The sequence below is a fragment of the Macaca mulatta genome, chromosome 7 (assembly GCF_049350105.2).
Source record: "Macaca mulatta isolate MMU2019108-1 chromosome 7, T2T-MMU8v2.0, whole genome shotgun sequence".
Classification (NCBI taxonomy): domain Eukaryota; kingdom Metazoa; phylum Chordata; class Mammalia; order Primates; family Cercopithecidae; genus Macaca; species Macaca mulatta.
The window spans coordinates 94,450,462-94,465,135 of record NC_133412.1 but is presented as its reverse complement, the minus strand read 5'-3'; the positions used below and the strand labels follow the sequence as shown (position 1 = coordinate 94,465,135).

The 14,674-nt window shown below is 41.2% G+C and overlaps 1 protein-coding gene across 1 annotated transcript; it reads left to right on the top strand.

Moving 5' to 3' along the window:
* The first annotated feature begins 354 nt into the window (after positions 1 to 354).
* OR10G2 (olfactory receptor family 10 subfamily G member 2) lies at positions 355 to 1,299 on the top strand. Its single transcript, XM_015143158.3, has one exon. It carries the CDS (start codon positions 355 to 357, stop codon positions 1,297 to 1,299), a length of 945 nt encoding a protein of 314 aa, XP_014998644.3.
* Positions 1,300 to 14,674: the final 13,375 nt, after the last annotated feature.

Here is a 14,674-nt window from a genome sequence, read left to right as displayed (position 1 = left end):
GCTTCATATCACCAAAATCTATTTCTCTGTGGTCCCCTTTGGGGGCATAGACCTACAATATGCACTTACTTACACTATTATTCAGACACAACTCTGCGCTTGGCTTCTAACACCTGTATGTAGTATCTCCCATTAAAGAGGGATTTCAGGGCACCTGGAGACTAAACAGCCGCTGAAGGTTGTTTTGCCATGCAAACCCAGGTGACTTAGGGCAAATGCTTTCTACTTAAAATAGAGAAGACTTCTGTTTACCTTCCAAATTCTGATCATTAGATAAAAGCATTCTCTTATCACTTCACTCCTGTATTTTCCTTATCAGACTTCACCATTCATCTTAGCAGACTACAAAAAGACATGGGAAAGACCAAAAACACATCGCTGGACACTGTGGTGACAGATTTCATTCTTCTGGGCTTGTCTCACCCCCCGAATCTAAGAAGCCTCCTCTTCCTGGTCTTCTCCATCATTTACATCCTCACTCAAGTGGGGAACCTGCTCATTCTGCTCACCGTGTGGGCTGATGCGAAGCTCCGTGCTCGCCCCATGTACATTCTTCTGGGAGTGCTCTCATTCCTGGACACGTGGCTCTCCTCAGTCATCGTTCCTCGAATTATTTTAAACTTCGTTCCTGCCAGCAAGGCTATCCCGTTTGGTGGCTGTGTGGCTCAGCTGTATTTCTTTCACTTCCTGGGCAGCACCCAGTGCTTCCTCTACACCTTGATGGCCTATGACAGGTACCTGGCAATATGTCAGCCCCTGCGCTACCCAGTGCTCATGAATGGGAGGTTATGCACAGTCCTTGTGGCTGGAGCTTGGGTCGCCGGCTCCATTCACGGGTCTATCCAGGCCACCCTGACCTTCCGCCTGCCCTACTGTGGGCCCAACCAGGTAGATTACTTTTTCTGTGACATTCCTGCAGTATTGAGACTGGCCTGTGCTGACACAACTGTCAATGAGCTTGTGACTTTTGTGGACATTGGGATAGTGGCTACCAGTTGCTTCATGTTAATTCTACTTTCCTATGCCAACATAGTCCATGCCATCCTGAAGATACGAACCGCTGATGGGAGGCGCCGGGCCTTCTCCACCTGTGGATCCCACCTAACTGTGGTCACAGTCTACTATGTTCCCTATATTTTCATCTACCTCAGGCCGGGCTCCAAGAGCCCCCTGGATGGGGCAGTGGCTGTGTTTTACACTGTTGTCATTCCATCCCTGAACCCCCTCATCTACACACTGAGGAACCAGGAAGTGAAGTCCGCCCTGAAGAGGATGACAGCAGGTCGAGGGACTGAATGAAAATAAGTAACTGTCTACGGCCATACCACCCTGAACGCGCAGGATCTCATCTGAGCTCGGAAGCTAAGCAGGGTCAGGCCTGGTTAGTACTTGGATGGAGAAATAAGTAACTACAGCTACATAACCGTCGCTACCACTCTCTTCAGCTACTGCTGCATGTGACAGATGTTCGATAAATAGATGTTAGTTTCAGCTGAAATGAATATGATTCTACTAGGAAGAGGCTTCTGGTGCTATATTCAACCTCAAGAAATTATCCATCACTATTTTACCCTTTTCCGATCCAGCTCTCAAGAGAAAGCACATATGTTGACTCTGAAAAGTTGATGCTTTCTTCTAGAAGGAGGGGAAATTATTACTTGGGGAAAACCAACATAATACTGTCCTACATTCATTTGCTTTGCTCCTAATTTCCCAAGCCTCTAGGCATTCAGAATTGCTTTGCTCACATCAAGGCAAATCCATCCTTCCAGGTACTTAGTTAGAATCTCTGTGTGGCTCATCTGTGTTTCCTTTCAGCCCCTCACTTTTCTCCGTGTAGTAATTCATCAAAATCCTGTTCACTCTGCTTCAGAAGTGTCTCTCTGGCTTCTTATGTGGTCTCCTGGTCACCTCCACTTTCCTCCATACAACTACCAGAGTTTTCTTTCTGAAACATACAACTAAATATTTTCTTTCCTGTCCTTATAAATATTTACTGGCTTTCCACTGCATATAAATAAAGCCATACCTCTTAGCTTGGAATTCAAAGTCCCCCACAATCTGCACAATCTGGTACCAACACACCTCATCTCCCAAAATATCTCTACCTCCCTTTTCTCTTCTGGCCCCATTAATTTACCTGTCATTCCTTAAACATTATCCGTACTTCCCTGCCTCTGAGCCTTTTCTTGAGTTACTCTCATATCTGAAATAGCCTTCCTCCTCCATATTGGTAAACTGACGTTTTATGCTTACTTTGAGGTCCAGGAAAAATCTTTATTCCTACAAGAAGTTTTCTTATTCTTCCACTCATAAATTATATCCTCCTTGTATTCCAGTGGGCCTTCAAATTTTATAATAGCACTTTTTTTGGCTGGACTATATTATAGCTTAGATTGCAGTTTCTAGAGAAAGGAAAGCATTTTTTTTTCTTTGAGATGGAGTCTTGCTCTGTTTATCACTTTGCATCACAAAACGCTGAGATTACAGTTATGAGCCACAGCACCCAGCCAGGAAAGTATGTTTTATTGATGTTTATGTTGTAGCCTCCTTTTCCCCAATATCTACTAGTATCCACTTATAAAGGAGATGGCTGGGTGTCCATAAAAATCCATTCTCTCTTTCCCTAGTAAGAAGGCTGTAGCTAGAATGTGGCTGCCCTTTTGTGGATATTTCTCAGTGTCTCTTGTAGCCAGATCTAGTCATATATCTAAGTATTCACAAATTGAACATGAGAAGACTGTATGTATGTGTGAGATACTTCCACCTACATATACACATAAGTCCCTCAAAACTGGCACATGGCCGGGCGCAGTGGCTCACACCTATAATCCCAGCACTTTGGGAGGGCAAGGCAGGTGGAATACCAGAGGTCAGGAGTTCAAGACCAGCCTGGCCAACATGGTGAAACCCCGTCTCTACTAAAAATATGAAAATTAGCTGGGCACGGTAGTGTGTACCTGTAATCCCAGCTACTCTGGAGGCTGAGGCAAGAGAATCGTTTGAACCCGGGAGGTGGAGGTTGCAGTGAGCCGAAATCATGCCACTGCTCTCCAGCCTGGGCAACAGAACAAGACTCCATCTCAAAAAAAAAAAAAAACTGGCACATGAATTTTTCCACATTCTTTTTCTGCTCTAAGCTGGAAAAGGCACAGGATGGGGACCTACAAGGAGCAACTTCTGACCAAGTAGAGAACAATAACCTACCAGCCTGGATCACTCACCTCAGAATTCTAAGTGAGGGGGAAATAAACCTTCAGCTTCTTTAATCCAGTGATTTATTGTTGGGTTACTTTGTTAGAGCAGTTTTTAATCCACTGATTTGTTGTTGAGTTACTTCGTTACCTCATCCTAACTAATGCTTTACCCAATCAACAATTTTTTAAATTAAAACAGCACCAGGGCTGGGCACGGTGGCTCATGTCTGTAATCCCAACTACTTGAGGCTGGGAGAATAGCTTGAGGCCAGGAATTCAAGACCAGCCTAGGCAACCAAGTAAGATCCCATCTCTAGAATATGAACAAACAAGCAAACAAAAACAGCACCAGGAAAGTCTTCTGAACTGCATCTAAATTGTCCAAAGCAACGCCAGGCGCGGTGGCTCATGCCTGTAATCCCAGCACTGTGGGAGGCCGAGGCGGGCAGATCACGAGGTCAGGAGATCGAGACCATCCTGGCTAACACGGTGAAACCCCGTCTCTACTAAAAATACAAAAAATTAGCCAGGAGTGGTGGTGCGCGCCTGTAGTCCCAGCTACCAGGAGGCTGAGGCAGGAGAATGGCGTGAACCCGGGAGGCAGAGCTTGCAGTGAGCTGCGATGCGCCACTGCACTCCAGCCTGGGCAACAAAGTAAGACTCCGTCTCGAAAAAAAAAAAAAAAAATTGTCCAAAGCATCCAGAAAAACTTTTGGTTAGTTATCACAAGCCATGTAGACAAAGATCTAGAAGCCAGCCAGTCAATCATTCAGTAGGTCACTGAGCAAATCATGCAGTGTCTTCTGACCAGGCCAGGCTGATGTAAATAACCCTTGCATTTTCCTCTGTGACCTATCCTGGTCTTACCTGGAGGAAAAAGAAAACACGTAAAAGAAGCTGAAGACAGAAGACTCAAGTATGGAACAATATAAGAGCAGTGTCGATCGCTCCTTCCAGAAAAATGAAGGACAAGGTAAATGTGTTCTTTCATTTGCCAACAGTTTTTTTATTCATCTATATGTGAGAGCTCATATTGGCCTAATTTTAAATAATAGATCAAGCCAAAGACTCAGAAAAATAAAAATGTATATATCTGAGACAACTGGAATAAACATGAACATCAATTTTGTTAAAAGCCTTTATGACCAGCCTGGGCAATATAGCAAGACCTCATCTCTACTAATTAAAAAAAAAAAAATAGCCAGACATAGTGGTGTACACCTGTAGTCCCTGCTGCTTGAGAGGCTGAGGCAGGAGAATCACTTCAGCCTAGAACCTGAAGCCTTCAGTGAAATATAATCGTGCCACTACACTCCAGCCTGTGTGACAGAGAGACCCTGTCTTAAAAGAAAACAATTATTTATGAGAAAAAACTGCAACAGTGAGATTACAAGATATATTTATATCTTCTCCTATAAGAGAAGCCATTTAAGACAACTTCTGAGTCTACGGTAATTTATTTTTTCTCAAAGCCAATATTTTTCACCAATACATAATAGAGATATATTTTTTTTCAGGGTTCATGTGGTAGATTAACACATTAACATAATTTGTAAATATCAAATCAGTGTAATTGGAACGTCCATCAACTTAAATGTTTGTATTTTCTTTTTTTTTTTTTTTTTTTTTTTGAGACAGAGTCTCGCTTTGTCGCCCAGGCTGGAGTGCAGTGGCCGGATCTCAGCTCACTGCAAGCTCCGCCTTCCGGGTTCACACCATTCTCCTGCCTCAGCCTCCCGAGTAGCTGGGACTACAGACGCCCGCCACCTCGCCCGGCTAGTTTTTTGAATTTTTTTAGTACAGACGAGGTTTCACCGTGTTAACCAGGATGGTCTCGATCTCCTGACCTCGTGATCCACCCGTCTCGGCCTCCCAAAGTGCTGGGATTACAGGCTTGAGCCACCGCGCCCGGCCAATGTTTGTATTTTCTTTACGCCAGAAACATTTGAGTTATTTTATAGTGATTTTGAAATGTACAATAGTTTATGATAAACTATAGTCACACTACTAATCTATCAAACATTAAGTGTTACTTTGTGTACCAAATAGTATATTTGTACCCATTAATCAACCTCTCTTTATCCCCACCTACTTCCTACCTTCTACCAATCTACTCCCTATATTTATGAGATCCGCTTTTTCAGCCCCCACATATGAGTGAGAACATGCAATATTTGTCTTTCTGTGCTTGGCTTATTTCACTTAACATAATGGCCTCCAGTTCCATCCATGCTGCAAATGACAGGGTGTGTGTGTGTGTGTGTGTGTGTGTGTGTGTGTGTCTGAATATTATGCTGTTGTGTATATATACCACATTTTCATTACTCATTCATCTATTGATGAGCACTTGGGTTGATTCCATATTTTGGCTATTGTAAATAGTGCTACAACAAACATGAGAGTGTAGATATTACTTCATTATATTGATTTCCTTTCTTTTGGATATATATCCAGTAGTGGAATTGCTGGAATATATGATGATTCTATTTTAGTTTTCTGAGGAACCTCCGTGCAGTTTTCCATAATGCCTCTACCAATTTACATTCTCACCAACAATGTACAAGGATTTCCCTTTCTCCGCATTCTTGCCAGTATTCATTACTCCCTGTCTTTTTGATAAAAGCATTGTAACTAGGGTGAGATGATATTTCATTGTAGTTTTGGTTTGCATTTTTCTGATGATTGAAGATGTTGCACATTTTTTATGTAACTATTGGCCATTTGTGTGTCTTCTTTTGGAAAATATCTATTCAGATCTTTTGCCCACTTTTTAATTAGATTGTATAGGGATTTTTGCTATTGAGTTGTTTGAGCTCCTTATGTATTCTGATTATTAACCCTTTTTCAGATGGGTAGTTTGCAAATATTTTCTCCCATTCTGTGAAGTGTCTCTTCACTTTGTTTATTGTTTCCTTTGCTGTCCAGAAGCTTTTCAACTTGATACCATCTCATTTGTGTATTTTTGCTTTGGTTGCCTGTATTATTGAAGTCCTATGCAAAAAAATCTTTGTCCAGATCAATGTCCTGGAGCATCACCCAATATCTTCTCGTGGGAGTTTCATAGTTTCAGATCTTAGATTTAAGTCTTTTGTCCATTTTTATTTGATTTCTGTACATGGTGAGAGAGTGATCCAGCTTCATTCTCCTGCATTTGGTTATCTAGTTTTCCCAGCACCATTTATTAAAGGACTAACCTTTTCCCATCATATGTTCTTGGTGCCTTTGTTGCAAGTGACTCGGTTGTATGCTTGGATTGATACCTGAGTTCCTTACTATGTTCCACTCATCTATGTGTCTGTTTTTATGCCGATACCATGATTTGGTTATTATAGCTTTGTAGTATGCTTTGAAGTCCGGTAGCATGATACCTCCACTTTTGCTCTGTTTCCTCAGGATTACTTCGGCTATTCAGGGTCTTTTGTGGTTCCACATTAATTTTAGGGTTGTGTTTCTATTTCTGTGAAGAATGTCATTGATATTTTGATAGAGGTTGCATGGTATCTGTAAATTGCTTTGGGTAATACTGACATTTTAAAACTATTAATTCTTCTGATCCCTCAGCATGGAACATCTTTCCATTTTTGTGTCCTCTTCAATTTCTTTCATCAGTGTTTTATAGTTTTCCTTGTATAGATCTTTCATTTCTTTGGTTACATTAATTCCTAAGTATTTTATATTATTTGTAGCCACCATAAATGGGATTGCTTTCTTGATTTCTTTTTCAGATTGTTCACTATTGGTGTAAATAAATGCTACTAATTTTTGCATGTTGATTTTGTATCCTGCAACTTTCCTGAATTTGTTTATCAGTTCTAACAGTTTTTGGTGGAATCTTCAGATTTTTCTAAGTACGAGATCGTGTCATCTGCAAACAAGGCTAATTTGCCCTCTTTCTTTCCAATTTGGATACTCTTTATTTCTCTCTCTTGCCTAATTGCTCTAGCCAGGACTTCCAGTATTACGCTGAATAAAAGTGGTGAAAATGGTTGTCCTTATCTTGTTCCAGATCTTAGAGGAAAGGCTTTCAATCTTTCCCCATTCAGCAGGATGTTAGCTGTGGGTTTAACATATATGGCCTTTATTATTTTAAGGTTTCTTTTTTTCTATACCCAGTTAGTTGAGGGTTTTTATCATAGAGTGATGTTAAATTTTATCTAATTTTTTTTAGCATCTATTGAAGTGATCATATGGATGTTGGTTTTGGTTCTGTTAATGGCATGCATCGCATTTATTGATTTGTGAGGGGATTGTTTTTGGGTTTTTGTGTCTTTTGGTTTTTGTTTGGTTTTGTTTGTTTGTTTGATTGTTTGTTTGTTTTTTGAGACAGAGTCTCCCTCTGTCACACAGGCTGGGGTGCAGTGGTGAGATCTCAGCTCACTGCAACTTTCGCCTCCTGGGATCAAGTGATTCTCCTGCCTCAGCCTCCTGAATAGCTGGGATTACAGGTGTGTGCCACCACACCTAGCTAATTTTTGTGTTCTTAATAGAGATGCGTTTTCACCATGGTGGCCAGGCTGGTCTCAAACTCCTGACCTCAAGTGATTCACCCACCCTTGGCCTCCCAAAGGGCTGGGATTACAGGCATGAGCCACCCTGCCCAGCCTAATTTGTGTATTTTGAACCATTCTTGTATCCCTAGATGAATCCCACTTGCTCATGATGAATGATCTCTTTAACGAATTTTTGCATCTATGTCCTTCAGTAATATTAGCCTATAGTTTTCTTCATTTGTTATATCTTTATCTGGTTTTGGTATCAGGTTAATGTTGGCATTGTAAAATGAGTTGGGGGCCAGACTCAGTGGCTCACACCTTAACCCCAGCTCTTTGGGAGACTGAGGTGGGCAGATCACTTGAGGTCAGGAGTTCGAGACCAGCCTGGCCAAAATGGTGAAACCCCGTCTCTACTAAAAATACAAAAATTATCCAGGCATGGTGGTGCATGCCTCTAATCCCAGCTACTCGGGAGGCTGAGACAGGATAATGGCTTGAACCTGAGAGGTAGAGGTTGCAGTGAGCCGACATGGCACCACTGCACTCCAGCCTAGGCAACAGAGCAAGACTCCACCTCAAAAAAAAAAAAAAAAAAAATTAGTTGGAAAATATTTCTTCCCTTAAATTTTTTTGAAGAGTTTGAGTACAATTGGTATTAGTTCTTCTTTAAATGTTTGATAGAATTCAGCAGTGAAGCATCAGATCCTGGACTTTTCTCTGATGAGAAACTTTTTATTATAGTTTCAATCTCATCACTTGTCATTGGTTTGTTGAGGTTTTCTATTGTTTTTTTTCTTTTTTTTTTTTTTTTTTTTTTTTGGAGACAGAGTTTCACTATTGTCACCCAGGCTGGAGTGCAATGGCGTGATCTCGGCTCACTGCAACCTCTGCCTCCCGAGTTCAAGAGATAAGGATTCTCCTGCCTCAGTCTCCTGAGTAGCTGGGATTACAGGCACGCACCACTATGCCCAGCTAATTTTTGTATTTTTAGTAGAGATGGGATTTCACCATGTTGGCCAGGATGGTCTCGAACTCCTGACCTCAGGTGATCCACCCGCCTCGGCCTCCCAAAGTACTGGGATCACAGGCACGAGCCATGGTTCCTAGACTGAGGTTTTCTTTCTTCATGTTTCAATCTTGGTACATTGTATGTGTCCAGGAATGTATCCATTTCTTCTAGCTTTTCCAATTTGTCTGTGTATAATTATTCAAAATAGTCTTTAATTGTACTTTGTAGTTCTGTGGTCTCAGTTATGTCTCCTTTTTCATTTCTGATTTGATTTACCTGGGTTTTCTCTGCTTTTTTTTCTTAGTTGGTCTAGCTAAAGGTTTGTTAACTTTGTTTATGTTTTCAAAAAAACAACCTTTTATTCTATTGATCATCTGTGTTGTTGTTTTTCTTTTTTTTCTTTTTCTGTTTTTTTCTTTTGAGAGACGGGATTTTACTTTGTCACCCAGGTTGGATTACAGTGGCACAATCATAGCCCACTGTAACTTCAAACTCCTAACTCCTGGGCTCAAGGGATCCTCCTGTGTCACATTCCCAAGTCCAGGGATCCTCCTGTGTCAGTTTCCCAAGTAGCTAGAATTACAGGTGCATTGCACCATGCCTGGCTAATATTTTTCTTTTATTTTTTGTAGAGGCAGGGGTCTCATTACATTGCGCAGGGTGGTCTCAAATTCCTGGCCTCACAGAATCCTCCCACCTCAGCCTCCCAAAGCACTGGGATTATAGGCATGAGCCACCATACCTAGCCTTGCCTTCTTCATCTCAATCACATTTATTTCTGCTTTTATGTATTTTCTTCCTATATTAATTTTAGGTTTTGGTTATTCTTGCTTTTCTAGTTCCTTGAGGTGCATCATTAGGTTGTTTACTTGAAATCTTTTTTTCTTTTATTTTTTGAGACAGGGTCTCACTCTGTCACCCATGCTAGAGTGCAGTGGCACAATTACAGCTCACTGCAGCCTTGATCTTGTGGGCTCAAGCCATCCTACCACCTCAGTCTCTTGGGTAGCTAAGACTACAAGTGCATGCCATTATGCCCAGACAATATTCTTTATTTTTTGTAGAGACGGGGTCTCGCTATGTTGCCCAGGCTGGTCTTGAACTCCTGACCTCAAGTAATCCTCCTCCCTTGGCCTCCCAAAGTGCTAGGATTACAGGCATGAGTCACCGCCCCCAGAGTATTTGAAGACATTTTACCTTTTTCATACAGGCATTTATTGCTGTAAACTTCCCTTAGTACTCCTTGTCCTGTATCCCATAGATTTGGGGATGCTGTATTTCTATTTTCATTTGTTTCAAGAAATTTTTTAATTTCTTAATTTTTTCACTGACCCACTGGTCATTCAGGAGCATATTGTTTAATTTCCATGTGTTTGTGTATTTTTCAAGGTTTCTCTTATTATTGACTTCTTTTCTGACCAATGTGACACTTGATCAATGTGGTACTTGATCAATGTGATACTTGATCAATGTGATGCTCGATATAATTTCTACATTTTTGAATTTGTTAAGACTTGTTTTGTGACCTAAGGTAAGGTCTCTTCTGGAGAATGTTCCATGTGCTAATGAAAACAAAAATGTGTATCCTGCAGCAGTTGGGTGACATGTTCTATAAATGTCAGTTAGACCTATTTGGTCCAGTGTGTAGCTTAACTCTGACGTTTCTTTGTTGATTTTCTGACATCTGTCCATTGTTGACAGCATGGTGTTGAAGTCCTCGGCTATTATTGTATTGCTGTCTATCTCTCGCTTCAGATTTATTAATGTTTGTTTATATACTTGGGAATTCTCACATTGGGTGCATAGATATTTATAATGGTTATATCCTCTTTCTGAATTGATCCCTTCATTATTATAGAGTGACCTTTTTACAGTTATGGTGTCTCTTTTTACAGTTTTTGATTCATAGTGTATTTATATATCTTTTTATAGTTTTTGAGTTGTAGTCTACTTTATCTGATGTAAATATATCTACTCCTCCCCTTTTTTGTTTCTACTTGCATGGAATATCTTTTTCCACCCCTTCACATTCACTCTATGTGTGTCTACAAGTTGGGTCTTATTTCTTTGTTTATTAAGCCACTTTATGACTTTTAATTGAAGAATTGAGTTTGTTTACATTTAGTACTATTGATATGTAAAAACTTACTACTGTCATTTTGTTCCTTGTTTTTTTTGGTTGTTTTATAACTCCTCTCTTCTTTTCTTCCTTTCTTACTGTCCTCCGTTGATTTATTTTCTCTGGCAGTATGTTTTAAATCATTGCTTTTTATTCTTAGTGAATCTATTATATGTTTTTACATAGTGGTTACCGTGAGGCTTAGAAAAAATATAGATATAACGAGTTATTTTAAAGAGATGACAACGTATCTTACATCCTGGATAGAATAGAAATAAAGAAAAATGAGGCTGGGCACGGTGCCTCACGCCTGTAATCCCAACACTTTGGGAGACCAAGGCGGGTAGATCACGAGGTCCAGAGTTCAAGACCAGCCTGAACAATATGGTGAAACCCCATTTCTACTAAAAATACAAAAATTAGCTAGGCGTGGTGGCAGGAGCCTGCAATCCCAGCTACTTGGGAGGCTGAGGCAGGGAACTGCTTGAAACCGGGAGGCGGAGGTTGCAGTGAGCTGAGATCGCGCCACTGCACACCAACCTGGACGACAGAGTGAGACTCTGTCTCAAAAATAAATAAATAAATAAAATAAAGAAAAATGAAAACAGAAATTCTGTACTTTAACTCCATCCTCCCATATTTTGATTTTATGTTGTCTCAATTTACATATTTTTGCTGGATGTGGTGGCTCACGCCTGCAATACCAACACTTTGGGAGGCCAAGGTGGGTGGACCACTTGAGGTCAGGAGTTCCATACCAGCCTGGCCAACATGTGGTAAAACCCCATCTCTACTAAAAATACAAAAATTAGTTGGGCATGGCAGCGCATGTCTGTATTCCCAGCTACTCGGGAGTCTGAGGCAGGAGAATCACTTGAACCCAGGAGATGGAGAATGCTGTGAGCCAAGATGGTGCCACTGCACTCCAGCCGGGTGACAGAGCAAGACTCCATCTCAAAAGAAAAAAAAAACAGTTTATATTGCCTACTTCTTAACAGGTTGCTGCAGTTATTATTTTTTTTTGTTTTGTTTGTTTGCTTTTTGAGATGGAGTCTGATTCTGTCGCCCAGGCTGGAGCGCACTGGTGCAATCTCACCTCACTGCAACCTTTGCCTCTAAGGTTCAAGCGATTCTCCTGCCTCAGCCTCCCAAGTAGCTGGGACTACAGGTGCATGCCACCACGCCTGGCTAATTTTTGTATTTTTAGTAGAGATGGGGTTTTACCACGTTGGCCAGGCTGATCTCGAACTCTTGATCTCAGGCGATTTACCCACTGCGACCTCCCACAGTGCTGGGATTACAGGCATGAGCCACCGTGTATATTACACACTACAATTACAGTATTAGAGTATTCTAGATGTGTCCATGTACTTTGTTTTACTAATGGGCTTGATACTTTCAAATGTTTTCTTTTTTTTTTTTTTTTTTTTTTTTTTGGAGACAGAGTTTTGCTCTTGTTGCCCATGCTGGAGTGCAATGTGCAATGGCACAATCTCAGCTTACCGTAACCTCCACCTCCTGGGGTCAAGTGATTCTCCTGCCTCAGCCTCCTGAGTAGCTGGGATTACAGGGATGCACCATTATGTCCAGCTAATTTTGTATTTTTTTTAGTAGAGACAGGGCTTCTCCATGTTGGTCAGGCTGGTTTCAAACTCCTGACCTCAGGCAATCTGCCCACCTTGGCCTCCCAAAGTGCTGGGATTACAGGTGTGAGCCACCACACCTGGCTTCAGATGTTTTCTTTTTGCACATTAGTGCTTCTTTTTTTCTTTCAAATTGAAGAATTTCCTTTGGCATTTCTTGTGGGTCTCATGGTGATTAATTCTCTCATCTTTTGTTGTCTGGGGAAAGCTTTATCTCACCTTCATATTTGAAGGACAGCTTTGCGGGATACAGTATTCTCAGATGGCAGGGTTTTTTTTTTTTTCTTTCAGCATGTTGAAAATGTTGTCCTGGCCGGGCGCGGTGGCTCAAGCCTGTAATCCCAGCACTTTGGGAGGCCGAGATGGGCGGATCACAAGGTCAGGAGATCGAGACCATCCTGGCTAACACGGTGAAACCCCGTCTCTACTAAAAAATACAAAAAACTAGCCAGGCGAGGTGGCAGGCGTCTGTAGTCCCAGCTACTCGGGAGGCTGAGGCAGGAGAATGGCGTGAACCCAGGAGGCAGAGCTTGCAGTGAGCTGAGATCTGGCCACTGCACTTCAGCCTGGGCAACAGAGCGAGACTCCGTCTCGAAAAAAAAAAAAAAGAAAACGTTGTCCTTTTCCCTCCTGGCCTATATGGTTTCTGTGGAGAACTTTGTCACCAGATAAATTAGAGCTCTTTTATATGTTACTTGCGTCTTTTCTCTTGATGCTTTTAGGATCCTCTTTTTGTCCTTGACCTTTGAGAGTTTGATTATTATATGCCTTGGGGTAATCTTATTTAATTCAAATCTGTTTGGTTGTTGGAAATAAATTTTCAGTGCCACAAAAGAAATAGCACTCCAACATAAATTTTCTCAGCAAGGCAATTTTACTTCTATAGAAGGGGGCATCTCATGGATGGAGCAATGGTGAGAGCACACTTTAACAAGGGAGGGGAAGGGGTTCTTATCCCTGACGCAGGTAGCCCCTACTGCTGTGTCGTTTCCCTATTGGATAGGGTTGGACCACACAGTCTAAGCTAATTCTGATTGACTGTTTTAAAGAGCAGGGGTACAAGCCAGGGTGGCAGGGTGAGTAGTTTGGTGGGAAGGAGGGTTAGGAACAGGTGACTAAAGGTGACTCAGATCAAGCAGGTGATCAGGGGTGACTCAGGTCAGAGCAGGTGACCAGGGGTGACTCAGGACAGAGCAGGTGACCGGGGGAATAATGTGAACCACTGATTAGAACTGGTGGAAAAGGTTGTTTACTGAAACTAGAGGCAAGGAGACAAGGAGAATGTGGAAGTTAAACTTTAAAATGGAGAATGAAGAACTGAACATACTGACATACTGATTCTTTGAAGAGAAATTTAGAACTCACCGTATGTAACATGGTGTTCTCTGAACTTGCCATACCTGAATATTTATCTCTTTCTCAAGTTTTGGAATGTTTTCTGTTATTAGTTCTTTGAACAAGCTTTCTACCCTTTGCCCTTGCTCAACTCCCTCTTGAACAACAATAATTCTAAGATTTGGTCTTTTGAACTAACTTTCTATATATTGTGCGTGATCTTTATTCCTTTTCATTTTGCTCCTTTTTCTCCTCTATGTTTTTGCAAATAACCTGTCCTAAAGGTCACTGATTCTTTCCTCTGATTGATCCATCCTGCTGCTGAGAGTCTCTAATGAATTTTTCACTTTAAAAAAAACTCTCAGTTTTAATATTTGGTTTTTTTCATTATTTTAATCTCTTTGTTAAATTTCTCTGGTAAGTTTCTGAGGTCCTTTTCTGTATTGGACCTCACTGAGTTTCCTTAAAGCTGTTATTTTGAATTCTTAGCCACAGAGTTCACATATTGCCACCTTATTAGGGTTAGTCACTGGTTCCTTGTTTTGTGAGTTTAAGGAGTCATGTTCCCTGATTGCTGTAGTTTCTTGTGGATGTACATCTACGTTTTTGCATTGAAGGATTAGTTATTTGTTCTAATCTTCTCTGTCTGGCTTGTTTTGGTTTCATTGGATATGTTTGTTTAGAGGTTGTTTATAATTTACCTGTTGATTTTCTTGCTTTTTTTTCCCACTAGGCCACTGTGTCCTTTTCAGTACTAAATCACATCTTAAGTCCAGGTTTGCCTCAGTTCTAGTGAACAATCAGAATGCCGCTTATTCTGAATTGAAAAAGTGAGATATCTCAGTAATGTGGGAAGTCTGGTTAAGGGCACATACCCA

Excerpts from the sequence above, each read along its gene's own strand:
- OR10G2 (XM_015143158.3), top strand. The coding sequence starts at position 355 with ATGGGAAAGACCAAAAACACATCGCTGGACACTGTGGTGACAGATTTC.